The 23,995-nt window shown below is 44.6% G+C and overlaps 1 protein-coding gene across 1 annotated transcript in view; it reads left to right on the plus strand.

The window, feature by feature from the left end:
* The window catches only part of ablim3 (actin binding LIM protein family, member 3), a 243,340-nt gene that overhangs the window by 112,206 nt on the left and 107,139 nt on the right, over positions 1-23,995 (plus strand). The window contains exon 4 of the mRNA XM_067996419.1: positions 4,285-4,400. Coding sequence (XP_067852520.1) covers positions 4,285-4,400 — 116 coding nt within the window. The remainder of the gene's footprint in view (positions 1-4,284; positions 4,401-23,995) is intronic.

Here is a 23,995-nt window from a genome sequence, read left to right on the forward strand (position 1 = left end):
ATACAATACAGTAAATGGCAGCCAGAATCCTCCAATCCCATGAGGTGGGAGAGGCCATTTAGCCCAGGTCATGGATACCTACTTCCCCACTCATCGTGTCAGGGTGAAGCAGAGGAGAGAGTTAGTGTTGACTCATCCAGACTACCCAGACCACCGTCCATTGTTGTATAGAAAGAGGCAAGTGACTCATCAATAAAGTCCTCCTGCTCTAACATTCTCTACTCGAAAGCAGGCCCTTATGTTTACATCCCCATACCACTCATTGTGGGCCACACAGCAGACTCAGCCTGTGCCCTGTACTTCCTGGCACCTCACCAATCACCACAACTGATGTTCCTTCCTCACTTGCACTCAGTGCCTCACCCTTTGCTTCCTCAATTGTTTGGTATTCTTTGGATACAGCTGGTGGTCCACTGGTACATTGAATGCATAGGACATTTATCCATTTGGATACATGCGTTGTCATGCACTTACGTGTAACCAGTGTCTGTGGACAATTTCAGGTAACATTTGTGCAAGTCACTGAACATCCAATTAATACGATACTTTACAACGAATTTTGTTGTCCTCTTCTATTTTTACAAGTCCAACGACTTCCAAATGCTCCCTCCCAAACAAATTCTCCATTCCTTATTTGGCGTCATAAGCTACAGGTTGGGGAGGCCAACCACCTGTTGCTGTGTTTTATTGTGTTTTCGCTTTAAAACAAGAGCAGTAAGGATTGGGATATAGTGAATCGTCCTATGAGAGTTCCTTCCTCATTCTCCTACTGGAAGTGTGAAAAGATAATTATTTGTAGTTACATCATGATTAACTGCTATAGATTAACTGGCTAACTGCAAGGATATCTCTCAGAGGAGGTTATGACACAAAGCTCTGCGGAGATTCATTGTGGTGACATTAGTGGGTTGCTATCCCTATGGGTGCAGCTGTCTGCCCATGGAGGACACAAGAAGCAGCAACAACAGCTGCACCTGTTTCCACTGGAACAGATTTAGCTCGGTCAGAGCAACAGTCACATAGCACTGAGTGAGGCAATGTATACTCAGCAAGAAATCTGTGCCATTTATTAGAGATATAGTATGTGGAAAAAATTGTTGCTTGAATAGCATTTTAACATCAGCCATGCTACTGCATCCTGAGTTAGCTCAGTTGCATTGAGTTAGCTGAGTTGCATTGACCAAACATATTCAAACAATATGATGGGATGCAAATCTGGCTCATATACCCCTGAGCAAAAAGTGTTGTACAAAACTTTGCTGTCTGAGGTCAGTAAAATGGTAGGGGCCTTTATGCTTAATATGATGCAAATTCACTATTTTGTTACAATAATTTAATTTACTTCATGCTATGGAATGAAAATAATTAAATAAACAATGAAGGTAAATTTAAAGGCTTGCCTTCCAGAAATTGAAAACTGTGCCACATGCAATTTAATAATCTACTGAGCATTTTAAATTAATTTAGTTAGATCTTTGAGAACGATTTCATGAGCACAATGCAGTAGCTATATTACTGATGTCACTTGAATTCAGTGCTTAAACAAAAATGTTTCCCAGAAATGAACACAATTAAATGAAGAAATATTAACATTAATGTTAATTATACCTAACCGGTTTGTTATTTATAATGGTGTGGACTCTTATCACTAATCTATAAGGGTGATGCCACATAGCTTTATGTAACAGTGCAACTGCAAACCCTAGAGTTTTAGAATTAGACTCGAGATATCATTGCCAAATCCAAACTGGATTGAACTGGACTAAATTGTATTTATTTGGAAAACAAAATTCTAATTAGACCCAATTCACCCTAGTTTTGGATTTAGATCAACCTCTCCCATTAAAAGTAACAATAGCTCCTTATGGACTGTCTCATGCACAACACTGTTTTGTTTGTCTCACAAAACGTTTGCACGGAAGCTAACGTCAGCAAAGGGAACTGGTGTTGTTTTCTTCACTTCCTTCTGGTTGATAGTCAATGCTGCCAGTTTTCATCATGGTTTAATTAGGGTATGTTCATTTTCTATGGCAATCTAGTAGGTATGAGAAATAATTTTAAAAGCAGGATGTTCAGAGGAAAAGCGTAAAATCCAAAACAAATTGAGAGAAATTTAAATGGAAAGATGAATTGCAAATCACAAGAGCTGCAAAGGCAAAAAAGCATTGATTATTTAAAGAGATCTGCTGACTGTCAAACCAATGGAGTACGACTGAGGTTTTATAAAGCAGGAGTGTGACCACACATAGGGTTGATGTTGAAGTGGATTGCAGATTGGGCAGGTGGTGGATGGGGTGTCTGCTCTGCTTGCCCAATGGAGTTGGCGGGAGGCCCGATCAATTTTGGTGGTTGGGCCCCATTTAAATAGAACAAGCGAGCTGTCAGCGTGAATCACGCTATTTATAGGCAGCTCGTCTTTTGGGAAGGCGGGAAAGCTGACAGGGCAAATGCTCATCATAGATCTGTAGCAGCACCTAAAAGGGAAGGGCTGGAAGGATCGCGGATTAAATGGAGCAGCAGATTCCAGCAACATGACATTTTATGAGCAAGGAGATGAACTTATGGAAGCCTTAAAGTGCAAAACTCTCAAGAGGCTGAAGCAAAAAATGCCTGCCAGACCTGCTTTCAGCTTTCCCTGACTGCAGCTAAGGATCTCTTAGAATAGCAGTGTAATGGCTGCCTCCCAACCTGTACTGCCGGTGGTTTGTGAGCAGGTTGAGGAAATAATAGTGGCAGTGCTGATTAACACAATATTGATGTTGGGGGTCCCGAGAATGTCAGTGGACCCCGTTTGAATATTTTAATTAGGCCCCCGTCTGTTTCCGAATGAGAGTGCTGGCCAACTAAATCGAGTTTGCCCATAAATAGGAATAGCAGAAGGTTGATGTTTATTTTGCCCAATTTTTGTCTCGCTACAATTTTTGTTACAGACCTAAATGGGGCAAGAGTAAGATAAAAATTGGCCCCATTGGCTCCAGAGTGATCACTAAGGGAAATCTACTGATAAAATGGAAAGAATATGAGAGTAGAAAGAAATAGACTCCAGGGAAGCTAAATATATTCTCATTGGAAAAAAACGATGAGGGAAGAGTAAAAAAAAAATGAAGGAGATCAAATAAAGAGCAACTTTGTATAAATCCAGAACTGCTAAACAGGTTTGTAAAGCAAGGAAGCCTTAAGGAATAACCTTTTCAAGCTTAAATTCGACTTAAGGAATAGATTACTACTCAGTAAGGAATAGATTACTACTCAGTATGGTAAATGGTGGGGTGGGGGGGGCGGGCAGAAGGAGAAGCACTTGTTTTTTGATGGCCTACTGAGAGGAGGATCTATTCGAAGCCCAGCCAGCTTGAATTCACCTGCAGTCCAGCAGAGGCTCTCTCTGCTGATTTGCAGATGTTTTTACTTAAACAAAGGATTCAGAAAATCCAAACTACAAAATTATCTAAATGCTTATCCTTCGTTACTGAACATTGAGTGTTTCTAACAGATATTGCTAACAAAATATTCGACAGGTTAGTAGAAATTAATTTTGAAGACTGTTGCTGCAGTGTGTTTGATGTGATTCCAAAATGAGACTTTCCTCCCATGGCCACTTATCATGTTACAGAATTTATTTTCAAAAATGAAATGTCAGTGAAAGATGTCTTATCACTTTGTATATTATTTGATTAATGCATATACCTCGTTCTGAACGGTATTCCAACTGAGCTGTAAGAGGTAATGTTTGCAGAATGTGATTCCATTGTTAGGAATTGATCCAATAAATCAAAATGGGGGGATGAACATGGCTGGGAGAGATATTAAAAGAAAGTAGATGGCTGCCATCTATAATGGGTGGCCAATCTCCAGGAACAGATTTATGCCTGGGCAACAAGTTGAAAATTTACCTCATGGCGTCAACCCCGCTGTCACTTTTTATTTTGCTGCTTTGCTGCTGATTTTTACCTCAAGATCAACAACCCCATTTCATCTGAGCCAAGGGAATGCAGCTACAATATTGAGTGTTTTTATTAATGAGATGCTTAGACACATATTACATGCTAACTGAACACAGATTATACAGTAAATTAGACACATGGGAATATAATTCTAAACAACTGTCATTAAACAGCACAACATATTCTTGGTTAGAAAGCAGGGGCTATTCTTCAGCCTGCCACTCCATGTGGCTACATTGCAATGTTATCGTGAATAAGTAATCATATTTTAAAGAGCAGCATCACAGCGATGGCTGGAGAGTTGCATTCACTTGTGTCTAAAGTCCTTGTTATTCCCTTTTAGGAAACCATTCCCAGTTGGAGACCGTGTTACTTTCAGTGGGAAGGACTGTGTGTGTCAGCAGTGCTCTCATACATTGGTTACCGCTTCTGAACCCATAAAGATTCATGGGCCCAGTCGTAAGTTTGTCATTGCTTTTCTTTCTTGCTGGCTTAATTTCCTTTCTCTTGTATCCTCACTTAATATTTTCCTCTTCTTTAGTTACTTACCTATCAGTAACTTAGTTCAATCACTCTTGTCACACAGAACTGTTAACTTCAGGGAAATGTTAGGAGTGACATTTATGATTGCTGAGATTGTGTTCCACCCACGTTTGTTGTAGGGAGGGTAGTATTCCGCATCATCTCACAACTATCACTTGCAGTAGAATGCACAAAGGCCTGTTCAAGAGAATAAATTGAGCGTACTGCACCCAACATTTAGTCCACAAATTCCACTCATCCCTGGGGGGCTGAATGCTGGAGGGACTATGCAAGTGATAGTTGTGAGGGTCTGCATCTATACTTCTCCCCGTTCTTTGTCTGGTGTTTGGCAGCCCAGCTCTGCTTTCCAAGCTTCTTTAAGGCATTTTGTGTCTGGAAGCAATCATGCACAGAGGTTGGAGATATGTTTGTGGGGATCGGTTAGCTATTCTGATCTCTAGGCTTCTATGGGCAGGCAAGAATCCACAGAAATGCCTGCAGCTCACCAAGCAGGAGGGAGACTCAGCCTTCCCAACTTCAGCTATTACTGTTAGGCAGCCCAACTCTGGGGAGTTATCACCTGAAAACGGGCTTGTCCCCACAATTCATGACTCGGCATGGAGACCAGGGCATTTCAGCCAACCTCCGACACAGCCTGCCTTTCATGGACCCCAAGAAAAATAGAATCATTGAAACTTGCAGTACAGGAGGAGGCCACTTGGCCCATCATTTCTGTGCCAGCTCTTTGCTAAAGCAATGCAAAATTAATCCCACTGCCCTGCTCCATTCCCATTTTTCTGTTTTAAATATTTATCTTCACTTCTCTTAAAAGATAAATCATCTCTGCCTCAACTATTCCCTTTGGTAAAGCATTCCATGTGTTAACAATTATCTGTGTAAAGAAATTTCCCTTAACCTCGCCCAGAAACACTCAGTAAAAGCAGCAACATGTCTGTCTGGACAGAGATCTGAACATCCCTGAAAAATCCTTCAAGGCTTATTTGACCTTTCCATAACTTGGCAGAATGGACAGCTCCCACAGATATTTTCTATGGGTGGTTTCCATAATTGACATGACAAAGGCGTCACCAGATTAGGTCAACTCCTCAACAAAATGTCCTTTAACAACCGACAGTCAAATTTTACCTCACCACCATAACCTAGTCCACCATCTCCAAATTAAATATTTCCTCCTAAATTCAGACGTATGCAAAAAGAAAACTACAATGTGAATCAACTCTGCTGGGTTTTTCGGGGAGGTGCCCACTTCTGGGCTCTCTCTTTCCTAAAGGGACTTCAGCTGGCTTTCTACAGTTGATCCAGGGTCTATTGCCACCCATTTCTTGGTAGTCCATAGGGTTTGAAGGGATCAATGGTAGAAGGCAGGGAAATCGCCTGGGTGTCCACACCCCCTTCCCCCACCATCATTTACCTGTGGCGGGGCAGTGAAGGGGCACTAGGGTTGGGGGAAGGAACATACATGTTAGGGTGGGGATGCAGTGGTAGGCCTCCCTGCTCAATTTTTCATAGCTGAACCACCTGATGTGGGGCGGAAAGCTGAGCCAAGGTGTTATGAAAAATGGCAACATTTTGTGACATATCCCGAGATATATAGGTAATATCTTAAGTGACTGATAAAAACACTCTAAGTCACAGTTTAGATAACATTGATACTATTAAGTACATAATAGTAATAGATAAAATTGATACTATTAAGTACATAGATCCGCTGTTGAATTATTTGAAATTCATATCCCTACTTTCCTATAAGTAATTATAATATCATTTTATCTTGCTTGAGCATCTGTAAACAATATATAACTTGTGACAGTGCAATGTTATGGATGTTCCCTACAATACACAACCCTTTATTATATGTAAAACGTTCAGCTCCTAAGCCCTACGTTATAATTAAGGTAATCCAGTGTACATTCGATTTTCCTACCTTATTCTGTGTTTACTTCTAATCTTCCTGAGTACAGGGGAGAAAAAAAAAACTGATTTCCTTTGAAGTGGAACTTTCCAAGCTGATCTTGGCAAGAACATTTTCCTCAGTTGCCTGACAACTGGCAACCAAGTGAATCCCAAGCATGTTACTGGTCTTATAGAGATCCTGCACTGGTAGGGTGTGGTTTAGCCAGGGCAGGATACAGCTGTTCCCAATGTTTCCTCATTCTGTTTCAGTTTGAGAACTATCACACTTCCTCTCCATTAAGACACAGTGCTGAACCAGCTGTATTTCTAGTTTTGATCTTTTATATGCAAAGATCAAAGAGTTTATGTCCTGACTACAAGAAAGGAAACAAATGAAGGCACTTCCTTTTAAAATATATATTTCATCATACTTCCATATACATTTATCACAACTTTCAAATCCTCTCATTTCAGGGACATACTGCTAAAATTATTGTTCCATCTGTTGTCACAATCTGAAACACTCCTCAGAAGACATCTTTATATCCATGGGGTAAATTTTAACCCCCAAGAACGGGTGGGTTGGGGTGCGTGCGAGGTTAAAATAACAGCTTTTTGGAGCAGGATTGCATCCTGGCTCCAACTCGCCTCCTTCTGGGTTTAACCCAAGCAGGTTTGTCTGCGTGTGGACAGCAGACACCAGGAAGTACCTCCCCCACTTAGAGCCGACGGGTCGATACTTAAAAGGGCAATGTACCTCATTGAGATACTTGAGGTACTTAACACTTCGTGCATTGGAACATTAAAATTAATTTAACCTTACATGTTCGGGTTTCCCAACGTTTCCAATTCACGACAGGAGAAAGCTGGAGCCATGAGGTTCATGCCTTTATTGCACTGTTTGTGGACCCGGAGGAGCAGGAGGGCTTCATCCAGGTCCAATAAGCTCACCCGGCTGACAGGAACCCCCTCCAAATCTCCGTCGCTGGCTGACCCACCCCCCCCCCCCCGATCTCCAATGATGGCTAACCGCCCCCCCGATCTCCGATGATGGCCGACCAACCCCCCCCCCCCCCCCCCCCCGATCTCCAATGATGGCTAACCCCCCCGCCGATCTCCAATGATGGCTGACCACCACCCCCCCGATCTCAAATGATGGCTAACCCCCCCCCCCCACAACCCCCCGATCTCCGTCGCTGGCTGACCCCCCCACCCACCGATCTCCGTCACTGGCTGACCCCCCCCCCCCCAACCTGATCTCCATCACTGGCCAACCCCCTCCCCTACCCCGATGTCATCCTCGTCCCCCTCAAGGCCGATGTTCTCTCTCTCCCCCCACCACCCCCCCCCCCCCACCGCTCCCCGCTCCCCTCTCCGATTTGCAGCTCCTTTCACTGCCAACAGGCGGTCAACCTGTCAATCTGGTTGCCTGGCACATGGGAAACCCAGAAGCTCAAATACATACCTTTAATTGAGCTGCAATCGCAGATTGAGACGCACTCAATTCGCTTCTGGGTTCCCCACGCAAATATCTGTGGCCGCGTTGGGTACTTGGCTCAGAGTAAAAATCATGCCCTCTGGGTGAGGCATTTTTCATCAAGATTCGCTTTAATTTGAGACAAATCTTTGTTTTGGCACCTGTGACATCTTTTGTCAGCTGTGGTCGGCTTTAATTCAAGTTGCAAACAGACAGATGGAGAGCTATGTAACCATAGAAGCTTACAGTCCAGAAGGAGTCCATTCAACCAATCACAGCTGTGCTAGCTCTTTGCTGGAGCAATCCAAAACGAATCCCACTGCCCCAACCTCTCCCCATTGCTCTGTATCCTCTTCTACTTCAAATATTTATCCCATATTCCCGTAAAAGATGCGATGGTCTCTGCCTCACCCACTCCCTACGGCAAACCATTACATTCTGCAACCCACTGCATTTTTCCTAGCCTCTTACCTCACTCCCTAGTAACCACTAGTAATCACTGACTCCCCGACCAGAGGAAATAGTCTTTCCCTAGTCATCCATTAAAACACATTTTTGTTGAATGCTGTAAGTAATAATAAAATGTAATTTGTGTCATATTTAGTCATCCATGGAATTTGAGTAGCAACAATTTATAATTGTGTTCACATCTTATACAAAGATCTGTCCAAATACAATCTAGCTTACTTCAGTTGCTTTATTTGGCATTCTGATCATTATTATTTTACACCAATTCTATCATTTCTGAAATGTAATGCAATGGTCTTAAGGATGTGTTTTCTTGTATTCACTAATTGTAATGGAAAAATAGTATAAAGCTGTAAACCCCAGTATTAAAGTCAGTGAACAGAGTAAATCACACCCTTTGTATGTGAAATTTTTAAAAGATAGTTGCTTAGAGAATATTATTACCTGGTTATAGTCTTCATTAAAAGCATAAGTGTCACTGGAATGCATTATTTTATTCATACTAAAAAGAAAACATTGTGCAGGTGAGCTACTTCTATCGATAGAGCATTGGTTTTCTCAAAAGAAAAGTTGAAATCCCAGCCTTAATTAATGTTTGAACATAGCAGAACTTGAGTGAACTGCCATTTCACAGCAGTGAAGCATTCTTTCATCTGTCAATAAGGTGACATTAATTGCATCAGTGGAAAGCTCCAGTCACTTGGCTAAATGAAGGAGAAAGGGTGACATGTCATGTTCAACAGTTTATATACTAGTGTCAGAAGAATACTTCCTGGTGCATCAGTGCAGCTTTTCTATTTTCCAATGTGCTAGTCGTCCTCGTGGCCTGTCATGGAGAGAGAAAAAGAGAGAGCGAGATTGAGATTGATTGCTTGCTAGAGGTACACACCGCGTTAAATTTCAGGGCAGAGATATGACACATGTTAAATGGTAACCCCATTCTGTCAGGGGCCAGATCCATTATGCTGATTGGAAGGGCAATGTTCTAACTCACCGCACCACCAGTTTAAGAAGCAGGCTTATTTTTAATTCTGAATTGGAATGCAAATTATCAGAAATTGGAGTTGGGGAAAATCAAAATTCTATTATGTAAACATGGACCCAATTTTTAAAAGTATTGAAAATAGCAGTAGTCATCAATACCATCTATAATTTTGAAATGTTTTTGAATACTAATGGTGTAATCTAGTACCTGTAAAAGTTCTATGGCACTATGAAAACTTGGTGCAATGCCATAATATAATTCTTTCCATGTTATTGCTTAAAATAAAACAGTCTGAGTCATTTCAAACCCAAACTAAGGAGAAATGTATTGTTCCTTGGCTCTATCACAGTGACCAAGCCCAAGCCCTGATTGAATTTTTTGAAGAGGTGGCTAAAGTAGTGGATGGGGAATATCTTTGGATGATGTTTATATGGACTTCCAGAAAGCATTTGATAAAGTCCTTCATAAGAGATTGTGAGCTAAAGTTGAAGCTCAAGGAATTGAGGGCAAATTATTGATCTGGTTAGGAAATTAACTAAGTGGTAAGAGACAGAGGGGGCTAAATTGGGCCATGCAGTGCCCACTTTGTAGGCACTACTCGGCCTCCTAAATGCCAAAAATGGCATCCAGAATGCACGCACACACTTCTAGCGTGACGTGCGCCGGACACCATATTGGTAAAGGCGTTCATGCATGCGCAGATAACGAAAGTAGGGAGAACATGCGGTAGATCAGTATGCAACGCTGATTTAAAGGGACAGATGCAATTTTGGAACTTAACGTTCCAGCCAATGCACTGTCTTAACCTCGCACTGCTGAACAGGTCTTAGATGGCCTGACGAACCCTCCACTAGCGCCATTTAAAGGGAGGATGCAGGTGTTGCAGGTCAGTTGCTGGATTAGTTATTCTGGCTGCTGATACAATTGTACATGTTTGTTGAAGCTTCCTTTACTTGGAGGAAGTTGCAATATTATACAGAGAGTGGTCTGGGTGGTTGTGCATTACTGTTGGTGGCATTTAAAACAGTGTGCTAAACAAGGTTGCTGCCAACCATAGGTGGCCTGCAAGGGAACACGACTGGGAGCATGTGAACACGACTGGGAGCATGCAGAGAGGCCACACAGAGCAGAACATGCTGCTAGAAGAGGGAGGAGGAGGAGGAGGCACAGGACACTGAGCAGGAGGCCATATCGAATTAAGGCCTTTATGGACCAAATCCCTTACCTCAACCTGAGCAAAGATCAGTGCATCCGATGGCTGCGGTTCACAAAAGAGGTCGTGACAGAGATTTGTCAATTGCTGCAGCCACAACTGCAGCCTCAAAGCAGGACAAGGACGGCATTGCCTGTGGCTGTGAAGGTAACTGTAGTGCTGAACTTTTACAGCTCTGGATCCTTTCAGACTGCTGCTGCCGATATAAGCAACATCTCACAGTTCGCAGTGCACTGCTGCATAAGGGAGGTCATTGAGACTCTGTACGAGCTGCACAACAGATTCATCACATTCCCTCTTGACAGAGAGAAGCAGCATGAGCGAGCACAAGGGTTTACTCGCATTGCAGGCTTCCCCATGGTGCAGGGTGCCATTGACTGCACGCATATTGCCATGTGTGTTCCACATCTCAACTCAGCCACCTCCATGAACAGAAGGGGGTTGCAGTCCCTCAATGTGCAGCTAGTGTGTGACCACATGCAGCGTATCATACAGGTCAGTGCCCACTACCCTGGCAGTAGTCATGAGGCCTTCATTATGCGGCAGACCAACGTGTCACCTATCTTTCAACTGGTGCGGCAAGTCAAAGGCTGGCTACTGGGCGACATGGGTTATCCGCTCATGAAGTAGCTTATGACTCCGGTCAGGAACGCACGCACATGCGCAGAGCAGACCTACAATGAGAACCATGCAATCACACGGAACTTGATCAAGCACACTTTAGGCATCCTAAAGCAATGCTTCTGCTGCCTGGACCATTCTGGAGGAGCCCTGCAGTACTCAGCTGAACAGTTGTCAAGATTCGTCGTTGTATGCTGCATGCTGCACAACCTCGCCCTTATGAGAGGACAGCCCTTGTCACCACCTATCTGGCAAGACCCTGAGCCAGAGGCAGAGGAAGACGAGGAAGAGGAGGAGGAGGAGACGGAGGAGGAAGAGGCAAGGAGGCAACAAAATGCTCAGGCGCTGTCTGCCAGGACTCTGCGTGTTCACCTTATTAATGAGTGATATCAGTAACCTCAACGACACCTCCCAAGTCACCAACAGTCCCACTTTCCTTACTTTTATTCTCCCACATGACCATCAAATCGTCCTCCTAATGATTACACATTGCTTCCTCCCGCAGCTCATCGCATAAATAAAAACACCACCAACTGCGACTTCAAATACGCATTTAGAAATTAACACATGAAATGATGTGAACAACATTACACTATTCACCCTTGTGCATTCCTTTAGTGCCTCTCACTCGTGTACCTTTACCTATCCTAGTGCTCCTACGAGATGCATCCCCAGTGGCTGGAGCATGGGTGGTGAAAGGTTGCTGACCTTCAATTGAGGAGAGTGCAGATGGTCGTGGAGGACGACCTCAAGCAGCTGTGGGCCAGGAGGGCCCGGCTTCAGGCTGCACCATCTTGGCATGGCCTGTCTGGCTGACAGGCAACAGAAAGGGCACTGGTGGAGTGGCTGGGGTAGGAGCAGGAAGGCTGTCATCCTGAGAGGGGACAGCAGGTTCGTCTGCCATGGCGCCACTGCCACTCTCCCGGGGCGGCGCCTCAGCAATCCTGGTGATCTGCTGGAGAACAGATCTCAGGAGCACTGTGACACCCTGGAAGCCCCGCTCCACAGAGGAATCCGGAGCCACGATAGCAGCAGTCTGAGCCTGTAACGCAGCAGTCTGAGCTTCTAAGGCAGCAGTCAGAACTTGGATGGCAGATGTTTGTGCTACAGTGGAAGCTGTGACATCAGTCATCAGATGCTGCATCGTGGTGGTTCCACAGGTGTGCTGATGGAGGTGACCACCCATTCCATGTGGGTAAGGATGGGCTCCAAGCTCTGCGCAAAGCCCTGTGCCAAGTTCGAGGTGGACTCCTCCATGCCCCTTGACAGTGTGCACAGGCTTTCTGGCCGGCTTTCCAGTGCACCATGCATTTGGCTATGTACGCGCATCAGCCTTCTTCTGTAGAAGTGATCATCTGATTCCTCGGCAGCAGAACTAATGTGCAACCTCGCCGTCCGGCAAACTGGCCCCTGTGGTATCCATTCCCCCCGCCACAGCTCCTGCGCACTCCTGCCCGGTGTCCCACCACATGTAGATCCCTCCTCTAACCTAACCTCAAAAGGACACGCAGTGTCAGTCTCTGAGCTGGTGGATACGAGAATCAGATCGAGTGACAGTGCGGCTTCATTGTCAGTGTCTTCCTCCTCCTCCTCGGACAGTGCTGACTCCAGTTCTTGGGTATTTGCATTGACAAAGGGACGCGGGTTGAGTTGTGGATCAGGGAGAGGAGAAAGTAAGACGTGCGTGCTGACACAATCTGTCATTCATGAGTCAGATAAGATTGTGGGATGAGGGAGATGTGGGAAGCAAGAATGAGGATTAGGTATGCAGAGCCCCTCATCATCGATACCTCCAGCACCGCCAGTGGCCACAGCCTCAGCGACGGACTGCCCAATTATCATCAGCACTGTGTCCTCCAAGGGGGTGAGGACGTGTAGGTGTGCCTGTCCTCCCCCAAATCTTTCCTACTGCCTCCTGTTATGCGCCACCTTCTCCTGCAAGACAGAGGGAAGTGTGTCAGTGAGTGTCCTGCAAGGTGTTTGGGTGATGTGGCTGTCATGGTTGAACAGCTGCCAGTGTGTGTGACGTGTGGGTTATGGGCGTGTAGCTTGTAAGAGTGGTATTATGTGAGGGTGAGATGCAGCATCCAATGTGCAGCGTTGCGTCCGGATGGAAAACGTTTGTTGGTGGGTGGGTGACGAGGGGTGTCGTGTGTGGAGCAGTGGATGATGCTAGTGGTGCAGCTGGTCGGTTCTGCCACTTGACAGTTGAATTCACTCACCTTGACCACTCATGTCAAATCATTGAACTTTTTCCTGCACTGCATCCATGTGCGTGGTGCAAAGCTCCTGGCATTTACTTCCAGCACCATTGCCTCAGCAGCATGTGTCTGGAGGGCCTCCTGCCCCCTGTGGACACAAGATGGCCCTCCGTGCGTCCACCTTGTGCACCAAGACCTCCAGTGCGTCGTCTGAGAACCTTGGTGCATGCACTCTCGCAGGCCCAGCCATTACTATGTATCTTCCAGCACAGATTTAATTGCCAATGCACTTCCCTTTTAAGAGGTGCAGACTGCCTTTAAGCAGTGCCACAGCCCATATCGGGCTCCCTGCTGGTGCGTGTAGCCACTAAGCAGCGCAGTTAGCCCTGGCTGCACACAGAAATCATGGAGGTCACTGGGCAGCACGAATCTTACATGCTGCCTGCATCTCAACCAACAGGCACGGGGTAATCTCTGCTTTCGGGGGTCAGCCAATTTAACCCCCTGAGAGTAGGGATAATGGGCAGGCACTCAAATTGGCAGGATGTGACTAGCGATGTCCCACAGGGATCTGTGTTGGGGCCTCAACTGTTCACTGTATTTATAAACGACTTAGATGACGGAATAGAGAGCCACATATCCAAGTTTGCCAATGACACAAAGATAGGCAGCATTGTAAGCAATGTAGATGGAAGCATAAAATTACAGAGAGATATAAATAGATTAAGTGAATGGGCAAAACTGTGGCAAATGGATTTCGATGTAGGCAAGTGTGAGGTCATCCACTTTGGATCTAAAAAGGATAGATCAGAGCACTTTCTAAATGGTGAAAAGCTCCAAACAGTGGAGGTCCAAAGAGACTTAGTGGTCCATGTACATAGATCATTAAAATGTCATGGACAGGTACAGAAAATAATCAAAAAGTCTAATAGAATGCTGGCCTTTATATCTAGAGGACTAGAATACAAGAGGGGTAGAAGTTATGCTACAGCTATACAAAGCCCTGGTTAGACCACACCTGGAGTACTGTGTTCAGTTCTGAGCACCGCACCTTAGGAAGGATATATTGGCCTTGGAGGGAGTGCAGCGTAGGTTTACTAGAATGATACCTGGACTCCAAGAGTTAAATTACAAGGAACGGTTGCACAAACTAGGGTTGTATTCCCTGGAATTTACAAGATTAAGGGGTGAAGTGATTGAAGTTTTCATGATATTAAGGGGAACTGATAGGGCAGATAGAAAGAAACTATTTCCACTGGTTGGGGAGTCTAGGACTGGCGACATAGCCTAAAAATTAGAGCCAGGACTTTCAGGAGTGAAGTTAGGAAACACTTCTACACGCAAAGAGTGGTAGGAGTTTGGAACTCTCTTATGCAAATGGCAGTTGATGTTAGCTCAGTTGTTAATTTTAAATCTGAGATTGATAGATTTTTGTTAACCAAAAGTATTAAGGGATGTGGGGCTAAGGCAAGTATATGGAGTTAAGTCACAGATCAGCCATGATCTCATTGAATGGCGGAACAAGTTCGAGGAGCTAAATGGCCTACTCCTGTTTATATCTTCCTATGTTCCTATAAGTTCTACAGTCACCCCAAGCTTTAAGCCGCATACTCCAGCTGCTTTATTTTCAAGCATAAATGTACTCAGTTGATTCAAGCTGCAATTTCTTCAAAGAAAGTTACAATAAAAATAAATTCAACGATATTGGAATTAATTGAAGAAAAGATATGCTGCCTCCATCTTAATTGTGTAGCCTTAGGATTACATTAGGGTTGGGTTAACTTTCATGCAATTAAAGACTATGCAATTATTAAGAAATCATGGGCTAGAAATTCAGCTGTGTAGTGCCCATTGTGTAGGCACAACGTGGCCTCCTGAAGTCCCAAAATGGCGTCCAGAATGCGCGTGCACACTTCTAGCATAATGTGCGCCGTCGCCATCTTGGTAAAGGGTTTTGCGCAGGCGCAGCTAACAAACGCCGGCAGCATGTAAAGTAAGGAGAATAAGCATTAGATCAGCGTGCAACGCTGATTTAAAGGGATAGATACCATTTTGGCACTCAACACTCCAACCAATGCATTGTCTTAACCACGACCAGCTGAACATGTCATAGACAGCCTGGAAGCCCGGAGTCCAGAGCAAGCATAGACCTGCGAGAGACTGGGGCGGAACATTGGAGCATCGAAGCAGGTAAAAAGCAAGGCCCAGGGACTAGGCCTCAATCAGGAGCCTGGAGTCCAGACTGAGCGCGGACCTGCAAGAGACCAGGGGTGGAACATGAGAACATCGGAGCAGGTAAAAAATGAGGCCCAGGGACTAGACCTCAATCGGGAGCCCAGAGTCCACTGTGAGTGCGGACCTGTGAGAGACCGGGGGTGGAGCATCGGAGCAGGTAAAAAGCGAGGCCCATAGAACGAGGATAAAACCTAAAGTGACATCAGCACAAGGGACAGAACTGATTGGTGAGTAGCTGATTGGTGATTTGTTTTTTGTCTTTAGTTTATGTCTGTTAAGTTTAGTAAGTAATCTAATAAATCGAGGCATGGCAGGGCAGCTCCAAACCCATCGAATGCATGGCCTGTGCCATGTGGGAACTCCAGGACGCCTCCCATGTCCTGGACAACCACATGTGCAGGAAGTGTCGTCAGCTGGAGGAGCTCGAGCTCCGGGTTCAAAACTGGCGTCTCTGTAGTGCATCCGCGAGGCTGAGAGTTTTGTGGATAGCATGTTTCAGGAGGTGGTCACCCCGCAGCTTAAGACAGTGCAGGCAGAGAGGGACTAGGTAACCGCCAGGCAGACAAGGAGCACCAGGCAGGTAGTGCAGAAGTCCCCTGAGTGCATCTCGCTCTCTGACCAGTATTCAGTTCTGAATACCGATGAGGGAGAGGGTTCCTCTGGGGAGTACAGCCACAGCCAAGTCCACAGCACCATGGTATCTCAACTGTACAGGGTGGGGAGGAGGAAGGTCAGGAAAGCAATAGTGATAGGGGACTCCATAGTTAGGGGAACGGACAGGCGTTTCTGCGGCCACAGACGTGACTCCAGGATGATATATTGCCTCCCTGGTGCCAGGGTGAAGGATGTCACTAAGCGGCTGCAGAACATTCTGAAGGGGGAGGGTGAACAGCCAGAGGTCCACATCGGTACCAACAACATAGGTAGAAATAGAGATGAGGTCCTGCAGGCAGATTTTAGGGAGCTAGGAAAAAGATTAAAGAGCAGGACCTCAAAAGTAGTAATCTCCAGATTACTCCCAGTGCCATGCGCTAGTTAGTATATAAGTAGGAGAATAGAGCAGATGAATGCTTGGCTGGAGGGATGGTGTAGGAGTGAGGGCTTTAGATTCCTGGGGCACTGGGACCAGTTCTGTGGGAGGTGGGACCTGTACAAGCCGGACCTGTAGCACCGCAACAGAGCTGGGACCAGTGTTCTCGCAGGGAGGTTCACTAGTGCTGTGGGGGAGGGTTTAAACTAATTTGGCAGGGGGATGGGCACTAGGATGCAGCAATAGAAAGGAGAAACAAGGTACACAAAGCATTGGGAGAGACAGATAGCACTAGAGTAAGAAATAGTACAGTATTAAGTGGGGTCAGACTTAGGGAGATTACGAGGAGGTCTAAGATAGGCTTATAGTGATTGTGTGTAAACGCACAAAGCATGGTAAATAAGGTTGGTGAGCTGCAGGCGCAAATAGCCACATGGGAATATGATGTCGATGGAGACCTGGCTCAAAAAAGGTCAGGATTGGGTACTGGATACAAGGCGTTGAGGAAAGATAGGGAAGGAAGAAAAGGAGAGGGGGGAGGCAATATTGATTAAGGAGAGTGTTGGAGAAAGAGGATACCCTTGAGGGGTCAAGGGCAGAATCTATTTGGTTACAATTAAGAAACAATAGAGGTGCCATAACACTACTGGGGGTATTCTATAGGCCACCAACTAGTGGGAAGGATATAAAGGAGCAAATTTGCAGGGAAATTACAGAGAGGTGCAAGAACCATAGTGAACTGATAATGGGGGACTTCAACTATCCTAATATAGACTGGGATAGTAATAGTGTAAAGGGCAAAGAGGGGGAGGAATTTCTGAAGTGTGTTCAGGAGAACTTTCTTGACCAGTATGTTTCCGGCCCAATAAGGAAGGAGGCATTGCTGGATCTAGTTCTGGGGAATGAGGTGGGTCAAGTGGAGCAAGTGTCAGTGGGGAAACATTTAGGTAATAGTGATCATAGTATCATAAGGTTTAGATTAGCTATGGAAAAGGACACAGAGCAATCTAGAGTAAAAATACTTAATTGGAGGAGGGCGAATTTCAGTACATTGATGTGGAGATGCCGGTGATGGACTGGGGTTGACAATTGTAAACAATTTTACAACACCAAGTTATAGTCCAACAATTTTATTTGAAATTCACAAGCTTTCGGAGGCTTCCTCCTTCCTCAGGTGAATGTTGTGGAGTCCTTTCCACTGTGAGCCGGCAGTTTGTGGTGTCGATGGTAGCCATGATGTGGAGATGCCGATGATGGACTGGGGTTGACAATTGTAAACAATTTTACAACACCAAGTTATAGTCCAACAATTTTATTTGAAATTCACAAGCTTTCGGAGGCTTCCTCCTTCCTCAGGTGAATGTTGTGGAACATTCACCTGAGGAAGGAGGAAGCCTCCGAAAGCTTGTGAATTTCAAATAAAATTGTTGGACTATAACTTGGTGTTGTAAAATTGTTTACAATTCAGTACGTTGAGAATGGATCTGGCCCGAGTAAATTGGATTCAAAGATTGGCAGGCAAAACTGTAATTGAACAATGGGCAGCGTTTAAAGAGGAGATGGTTCGGGTTCTAGGTACATTCCCACGAGGGGGCAAGGTAGGGCAACTAAAGCCAGAGCTCACTGAATGACGAAAGAGATAGAGAGTAAGATGAAGCAGAAAAAGGGGGTGTATGACAGATGTCAGGTTGTCGATACAAGTGAGAACCAGGCTGAGTATACAAAGCTCAGAGGAGAAGTGAAAAAGGAAATAAGAGGGGCAAAGAGAGAATATGAGAATAGACTGGCAGCTAACATAAAAGGGAATCCAAAAGTCTTCTATAGGCATGTAAATAGTAAGAGGAGGGGTAGGGCCGACTAGGGACCAAAAAGGAGATATATGCATGAAGGCAGAGGGCATGGCAGAGGTACTAAATGAGTACTTTGCAACTGTCTTTACCAAGGAAGAAGATACGACCAAAGCCACAATAAAGGAGGAGGTAGTTGCGACATTGTATGGGATAAAAATTGATAAAGAGGAGGTACTAGGAAGTTCTGACTGTACTTAAAATAGATGTCACCCAGTCCAGATGGGATACATCCTAGGTTGCTGAGGGAAATAAGTGTGGAAATTGTGGAAGTACTGGCCACAATCTTCCAATCCTCCTTCGACACAGGGGTGGTGCCAGAGGACTGCAGAATTACAAATGTTACATCCTTGTTCAAAAAAGGATGTAAAGATAAACCCAGCAACTACAGGCCAGTCAGTTTAACCTCGGTGGTAGGGAAGCTTTTAGAAACAATAATCCAGGACAAAATTATTAGTCACTTGGACAAGTGTGGTTTAATAAGGGAAAGCCAGCACGGATTTGTTAAAAGCAAATTTTTGACTAACTTGATTGAGTTTCTTGATGAGGTAACATAGAGGGTTGATGAGGGCAATACGGTTGATATTGTGTATATGGACTTCCAAAAGGCGTTGGATAAAGTGCCACATATTAGGCTTGTCAATAAAATTGAAAACAATTTTACAACACCAAGTTATAATCCAGCAATTGCTGGACTATAACTTGGTGTTGTAAAATTGTTTACAATTGTCAACCCCAGTCCAGCACCGGCATCTCCACATCAATAAAATTGAAACCCACAGAATAAAAGGGGCAGTGGCAACATGGAAACGAAATTGGCCAAGTAATAGGAAGCAGAGAGTAGTGGTGAATGGCTGATTTTCAGTCTGGAGGAAGGTTTACAGTGGTGTTCCTCAGGGGTCGGTACTGAGACCACTGCTTTTCTTGATATATATTAATGACTTGGACTTGGGTGTACAGGGCAAAATTTCAAAATTTGCAGATGACACAAATCTTGGAAGTGTAGTAAACAGTGAGGAGGATAGTGATAGACTTCAAGAGGACACAGACAGGCTGGTGGAATGGGCGGACATGTGGCAGATGAAATTTAACGCTGAGACGTGTGAAGTGATACATTTTGGTAGGAAGAACGAGGAAAGGCAATATAAACTAAAGGCTACAACATGATAGAATTCCTCATTAAGATGGAGAGTGAAGTAGTTGAATCCGAGACTAGGGCCCTGAATCTAAATAAAGGAAATTACGAAAGTATGAGGTGCGAGTTGGCTATGATAGATTGGGGAATTTTACTAAAAGGGATGACTGCAGATAGGCAATGGCTAATATTTAAAGAACGTGTGCAGGAATTACAACAATTATTCATTCCTGTCTGGCGCAAAAATAAAACAGGAAAGGTGGCTCAACCGTGGTATACAAAAGAAATTAGGGATAGTATTAGATCCAAAGAGGAGACATATAAAATTGTCAGAAAAAGCAGCAAGCCTGAGGATTGGGAGCAGTACAGAATTCAGCAAAGGAGGACAAAGAGATTGATTAAGCGGGGAAAAATAGATTATGAGAGTAAACTAGGAGGGAACATAAAAACTGACTGTAAAAGCTTCTATAAATATGTCAAGAGAAAAAGATTAGTGAAGACAAATGTAGGTCCCTTACAGTCAGAAATGGGGGAAATTACAATGGGGAACAAAGAAATGGCAGAACAAATAAACACATACTTTGGTTCTGTCTTCACAAAGGAGGACACAAATAACCTCCCGGAAATGTTAGGGAACCTTGGTCTAGTGAGAGGGAGGAACTGAAGGAAACCAGTATTAGTAAAAAAATAGTGCTCGGGAAATTAATGGGACTAAAGGCTGACAAATCCCCAGGGCTTGATAATCTACATCCCAGAGTACTAAAGGAAGTGGCCCTTGAAATAGTGGATGCATTGGTGATCATCTTCCAAAATTCTATAGACTCTGGAACAGTTCCTACAGATTGGAGGGTGGCAAATGTAACCCCACTATTTAAAAAAGGAGAGAGAGAAAAAACAGGGAAATACAGACCAGTTAGCCTAACAACAGTAGTGGGGAAAATGCTAGAGTCTATTATAAAAGATGTGATAACAGAACACTTGGAAGGCATTAACAGGATTGGACAAAGTCAATCAGCCATGATCATTTTGAATGGCGGAGCAGGCCCAAAGGGCTGAATGACCTACTCTTGCTCCTATTTTTTATGTTTCTATGTTTCTATGTAACTCTAAAGGGGGTGCAGGAACAGAGGGACCTGGGGGTATATGTACACAGGTCGTTGAAGGTGGCAGGGCAGGTTGAGAAAGCAGTTAAAAAAGCAAACAGGATCCTGGACTTTATAAACAGAGGCTTAGAGTACAAAAGTGAGGATGTTATGTTGAACCTTTATGAAACGCTGGTTCGGCCACAACTGGAGCATTGTGTCCGGTTCTGGGCACCGCGCTTTAGGAAGGATTTGATGGCCTTAGAAAGGGTGCAGAAAAGATTTACTGGAATAGTTTCAGGGATGAGGGACCTCAGTTACGTGGATAGACTGGAAAAGCTGGGATTGTTCTTCTTAGAGCAGAGATGGTTGAGAGGAGATTTGATAAAGGTGTTCAAAATCATGAAGGGACTAGACAAAGTAAATAAAGAAAAGCTGTTCCCACTGCTGGAAGGGTCGCAAACCAGAGGACACAGGTTTAAGGTGATTAGCAAAAGGACCAAAGGTGACATGAGGAAAAACTTTTTTGCGCAGCGAGTGGTTAGGATCTGGAACGTACTGCCTGAAAGGGTGGGGAAGCAAGGTCAATTCAAAAAGGAATTAAATAGGTACCTGAAGGAGAAAAATTTGGAGGGCTACGGGGAAAGAGTGGGGTGTGGGACTAGCTGGATTGCTCTTGCAGAGACTGGCGCAGGCTCGATGGGCCGAATGGCCTCCTTCTGTGCTGTAACCATTCTATGATTCTACGGTTCTAGGACCCCCCCACGAGCGCTATTTAAAGGGACCATGCAGGATTTACCGGTTAGTTGCTGGATTAGTGCATCTGGCTGCTGATGCATTTGTACCTGTTTTTAGAGGTCTCTTTTACTTGAATACTAGGACTAGGGGACATAGCGTAACATTTAGAGCCAGGACTTGCAGGAGTGAAGTTAGGAAATGCTTGTACATGCAAAGGGTGGCAGAGCTTTGGAACACTCTTCTGCAAATGGCAGTTGATGCTAGCTCAGTTGTTAATTTTAAATCTGGGATTGATAGATTTTTGTTAACCAAGGGTGTTATGGGATATGAGGCTAAGGCAGGTAAATGGTTATGGCTCGAGAGGCTAAATGCCACTGCCACTTGCTGCCTCCTGTTTTGCGCCACCTTCTGCTGCAAGAAAGTGGGACGTTTATCGGTGAATGTCCTGCAGGATGTTTGGGTGATGTACCTGTCATGGTTGAATAGCTGCCAGTGTATGGGACCTGTGAGTTCTGGGCGTGCGGCTTGTGATAGTGATAATGTGTGAGGGTGAGAGGAAGCATCTGATTGGAAGAGTTGAGTACTGATGGAAAGAGTTTGTTGGTATGTGGGTGATGGGGGTGTAGTGCGTGGAGCAGTGGATGCGGCTAGTGGTGCAGTTGATAGGAGATGCCACATGACAGTTGACCTCACTCACCTTGACCACTCATGTCAAAGCATTGAACAACTTCTTGCACTTCATCCATGCTCGCGGTGCTATGCGCCTGGCATTGACTTCGGCCCCCTATGCCTCCCACTGCCCCTTGAGCCCTGTGGATATAGGATGCCCCTCCTTCTGTCCACCTCTTGCACCAAGGCCTCTAGTGCATCATCAGAAAACCTTGGTGCACGCTCTCTTGCAGGCCTGGTACAAACTCAGATCGGCAGATTGGTGAAGTCTGGGGTGCAGATTGGAGGATGTGGAATTTAGTAGTGCGCAACCTTTATTCAATGTTTTAACATAACTCATCAGTTTGTAAACATAGGGATGGGACCTGCATCTGCGTTTTACGTGTGCGATGTCTGATCTCCATTCAGACTCCATGCGGACCAGCATCTTGTATTTTGTACATAAGAGGTTGCCTTTAAGAGGTGCGAGCAACTCACGCGATATCTGGACGCCCCTGCTGGTGAGAAGTGAGAAGCTGGTGAGAACAACACAGACAGGCCTGGCTGCTGCGCTACAATCAGGTAAATGAGGAGGCAGCACGAATCTCACACGCTGCCTGCATCGGAACCACCGGGCACCACGATGCCCACATCCGGATTCGGGGGTTAACCAATTTAACCCCCCTTATCTCAATACAGGAATTGTTTAGAAATTGTTATGCCCCTAATATTCTCAGTCATATTGATACCAATTAACCATTTTTTAAAAATCAGTTGTGAGAATATTCCTTTTCATCACAAAACATTCATAGAAACATTTATGGCCTTTAGATCATTGCAGAAAATGTTGGCTGCATATAGTGACACCACTATTCCCAGCTGGAATGGAGATGATTGGGTAATTCTCCCATCAATGCTGCCTGGAGACTGCACTGCTGTAACTGACTGGGATTGATTTTATGCACATAATTTGTATGTAACTATCCTCCACTCTGCAAATTGCTGGAAAAATAATCCATTTGTATTATGTAACTGTCCTCCACTCACTGCACCTTGCTGGAGAAATCACCCTGCTTTTGTCAAGAGAAGTTGCTGTAATTTCAGTCATGAGTTCTTTTTCATCTATTTCCTTGAGGCTCTTTTTAAATAGACTCTGCAGACTGTTTGCTGCCATGTGCTGTTTCAATAGACTCTGTTTGCTGAGTAAATAGACTCTGTTTGCTGTAAAATGTACTGTTTGCTACCAGTCCTGCCATAAGTCCCGCCCAGCCTCCGATTCATTGGCTGATGCGGTGCGACTCATTGTCTGACACAGTGGTATCAATAGACAATCTGCTTTTTTTAATAAGTGTTTTTGAAATAGACAGTTTCCTAGAAGTAAAGGGAATTAGGGGTTACGGGGAGCGGGCAGGAAATTGGACATGAATTTAGATTTGAAGTTAGGATCAGATCAGCCATGATCTTATTGAATGGCGGAGCAGGCTCGAGGGGCCGATTGGCCTACTCCTGCTCCTATTTCTTATGTTCTTATAAGTGGTCCATACATGGTCCATCATGCACTGCAAGAAAAAGATGCAGTCCATCAACTAATTCATTTTAATGTTATTGTACTGCACAATAGTATCACTGATAATATGGCTATAAGAAAGGAAAAGAACAAATTTTTACCGGGTTCTTACTGTACCGATGGTATGACAGTCACCCTGCAGATGTGGGTTTTGGAATGCACAAAGGCAGCATTTATAGGAACAAGTTGACCCAAGTTGCAGATTCTCACAAGCACAAAACTGACAGTGTAAATGGAACATCTGGCCTTTAGCTCAGAAAAGTTTGCACCTTCCTAATATGGCAAATATTGCCTGTTAGGTATAATCTAACCAGACTCCTTAGAACTTAAGGAATCCTGTCCTGTATCCTGCATTTTTAATCACACTCTAT

This window comes from Heptranchias perlo, chromosome 14, assembly GCF_035084215.1.
Source record: "Heptranchias perlo isolate sHepPer1 chromosome 14, sHepPer1.hap1, whole genome shotgun sequence".
NCBI classification, from domain to species: Eukaryota; Metazoa; Chordata; class Chondrichthyes; order Hexanchiformes; family Hexanchidae; genus Heptranchias; species Heptranchias perlo.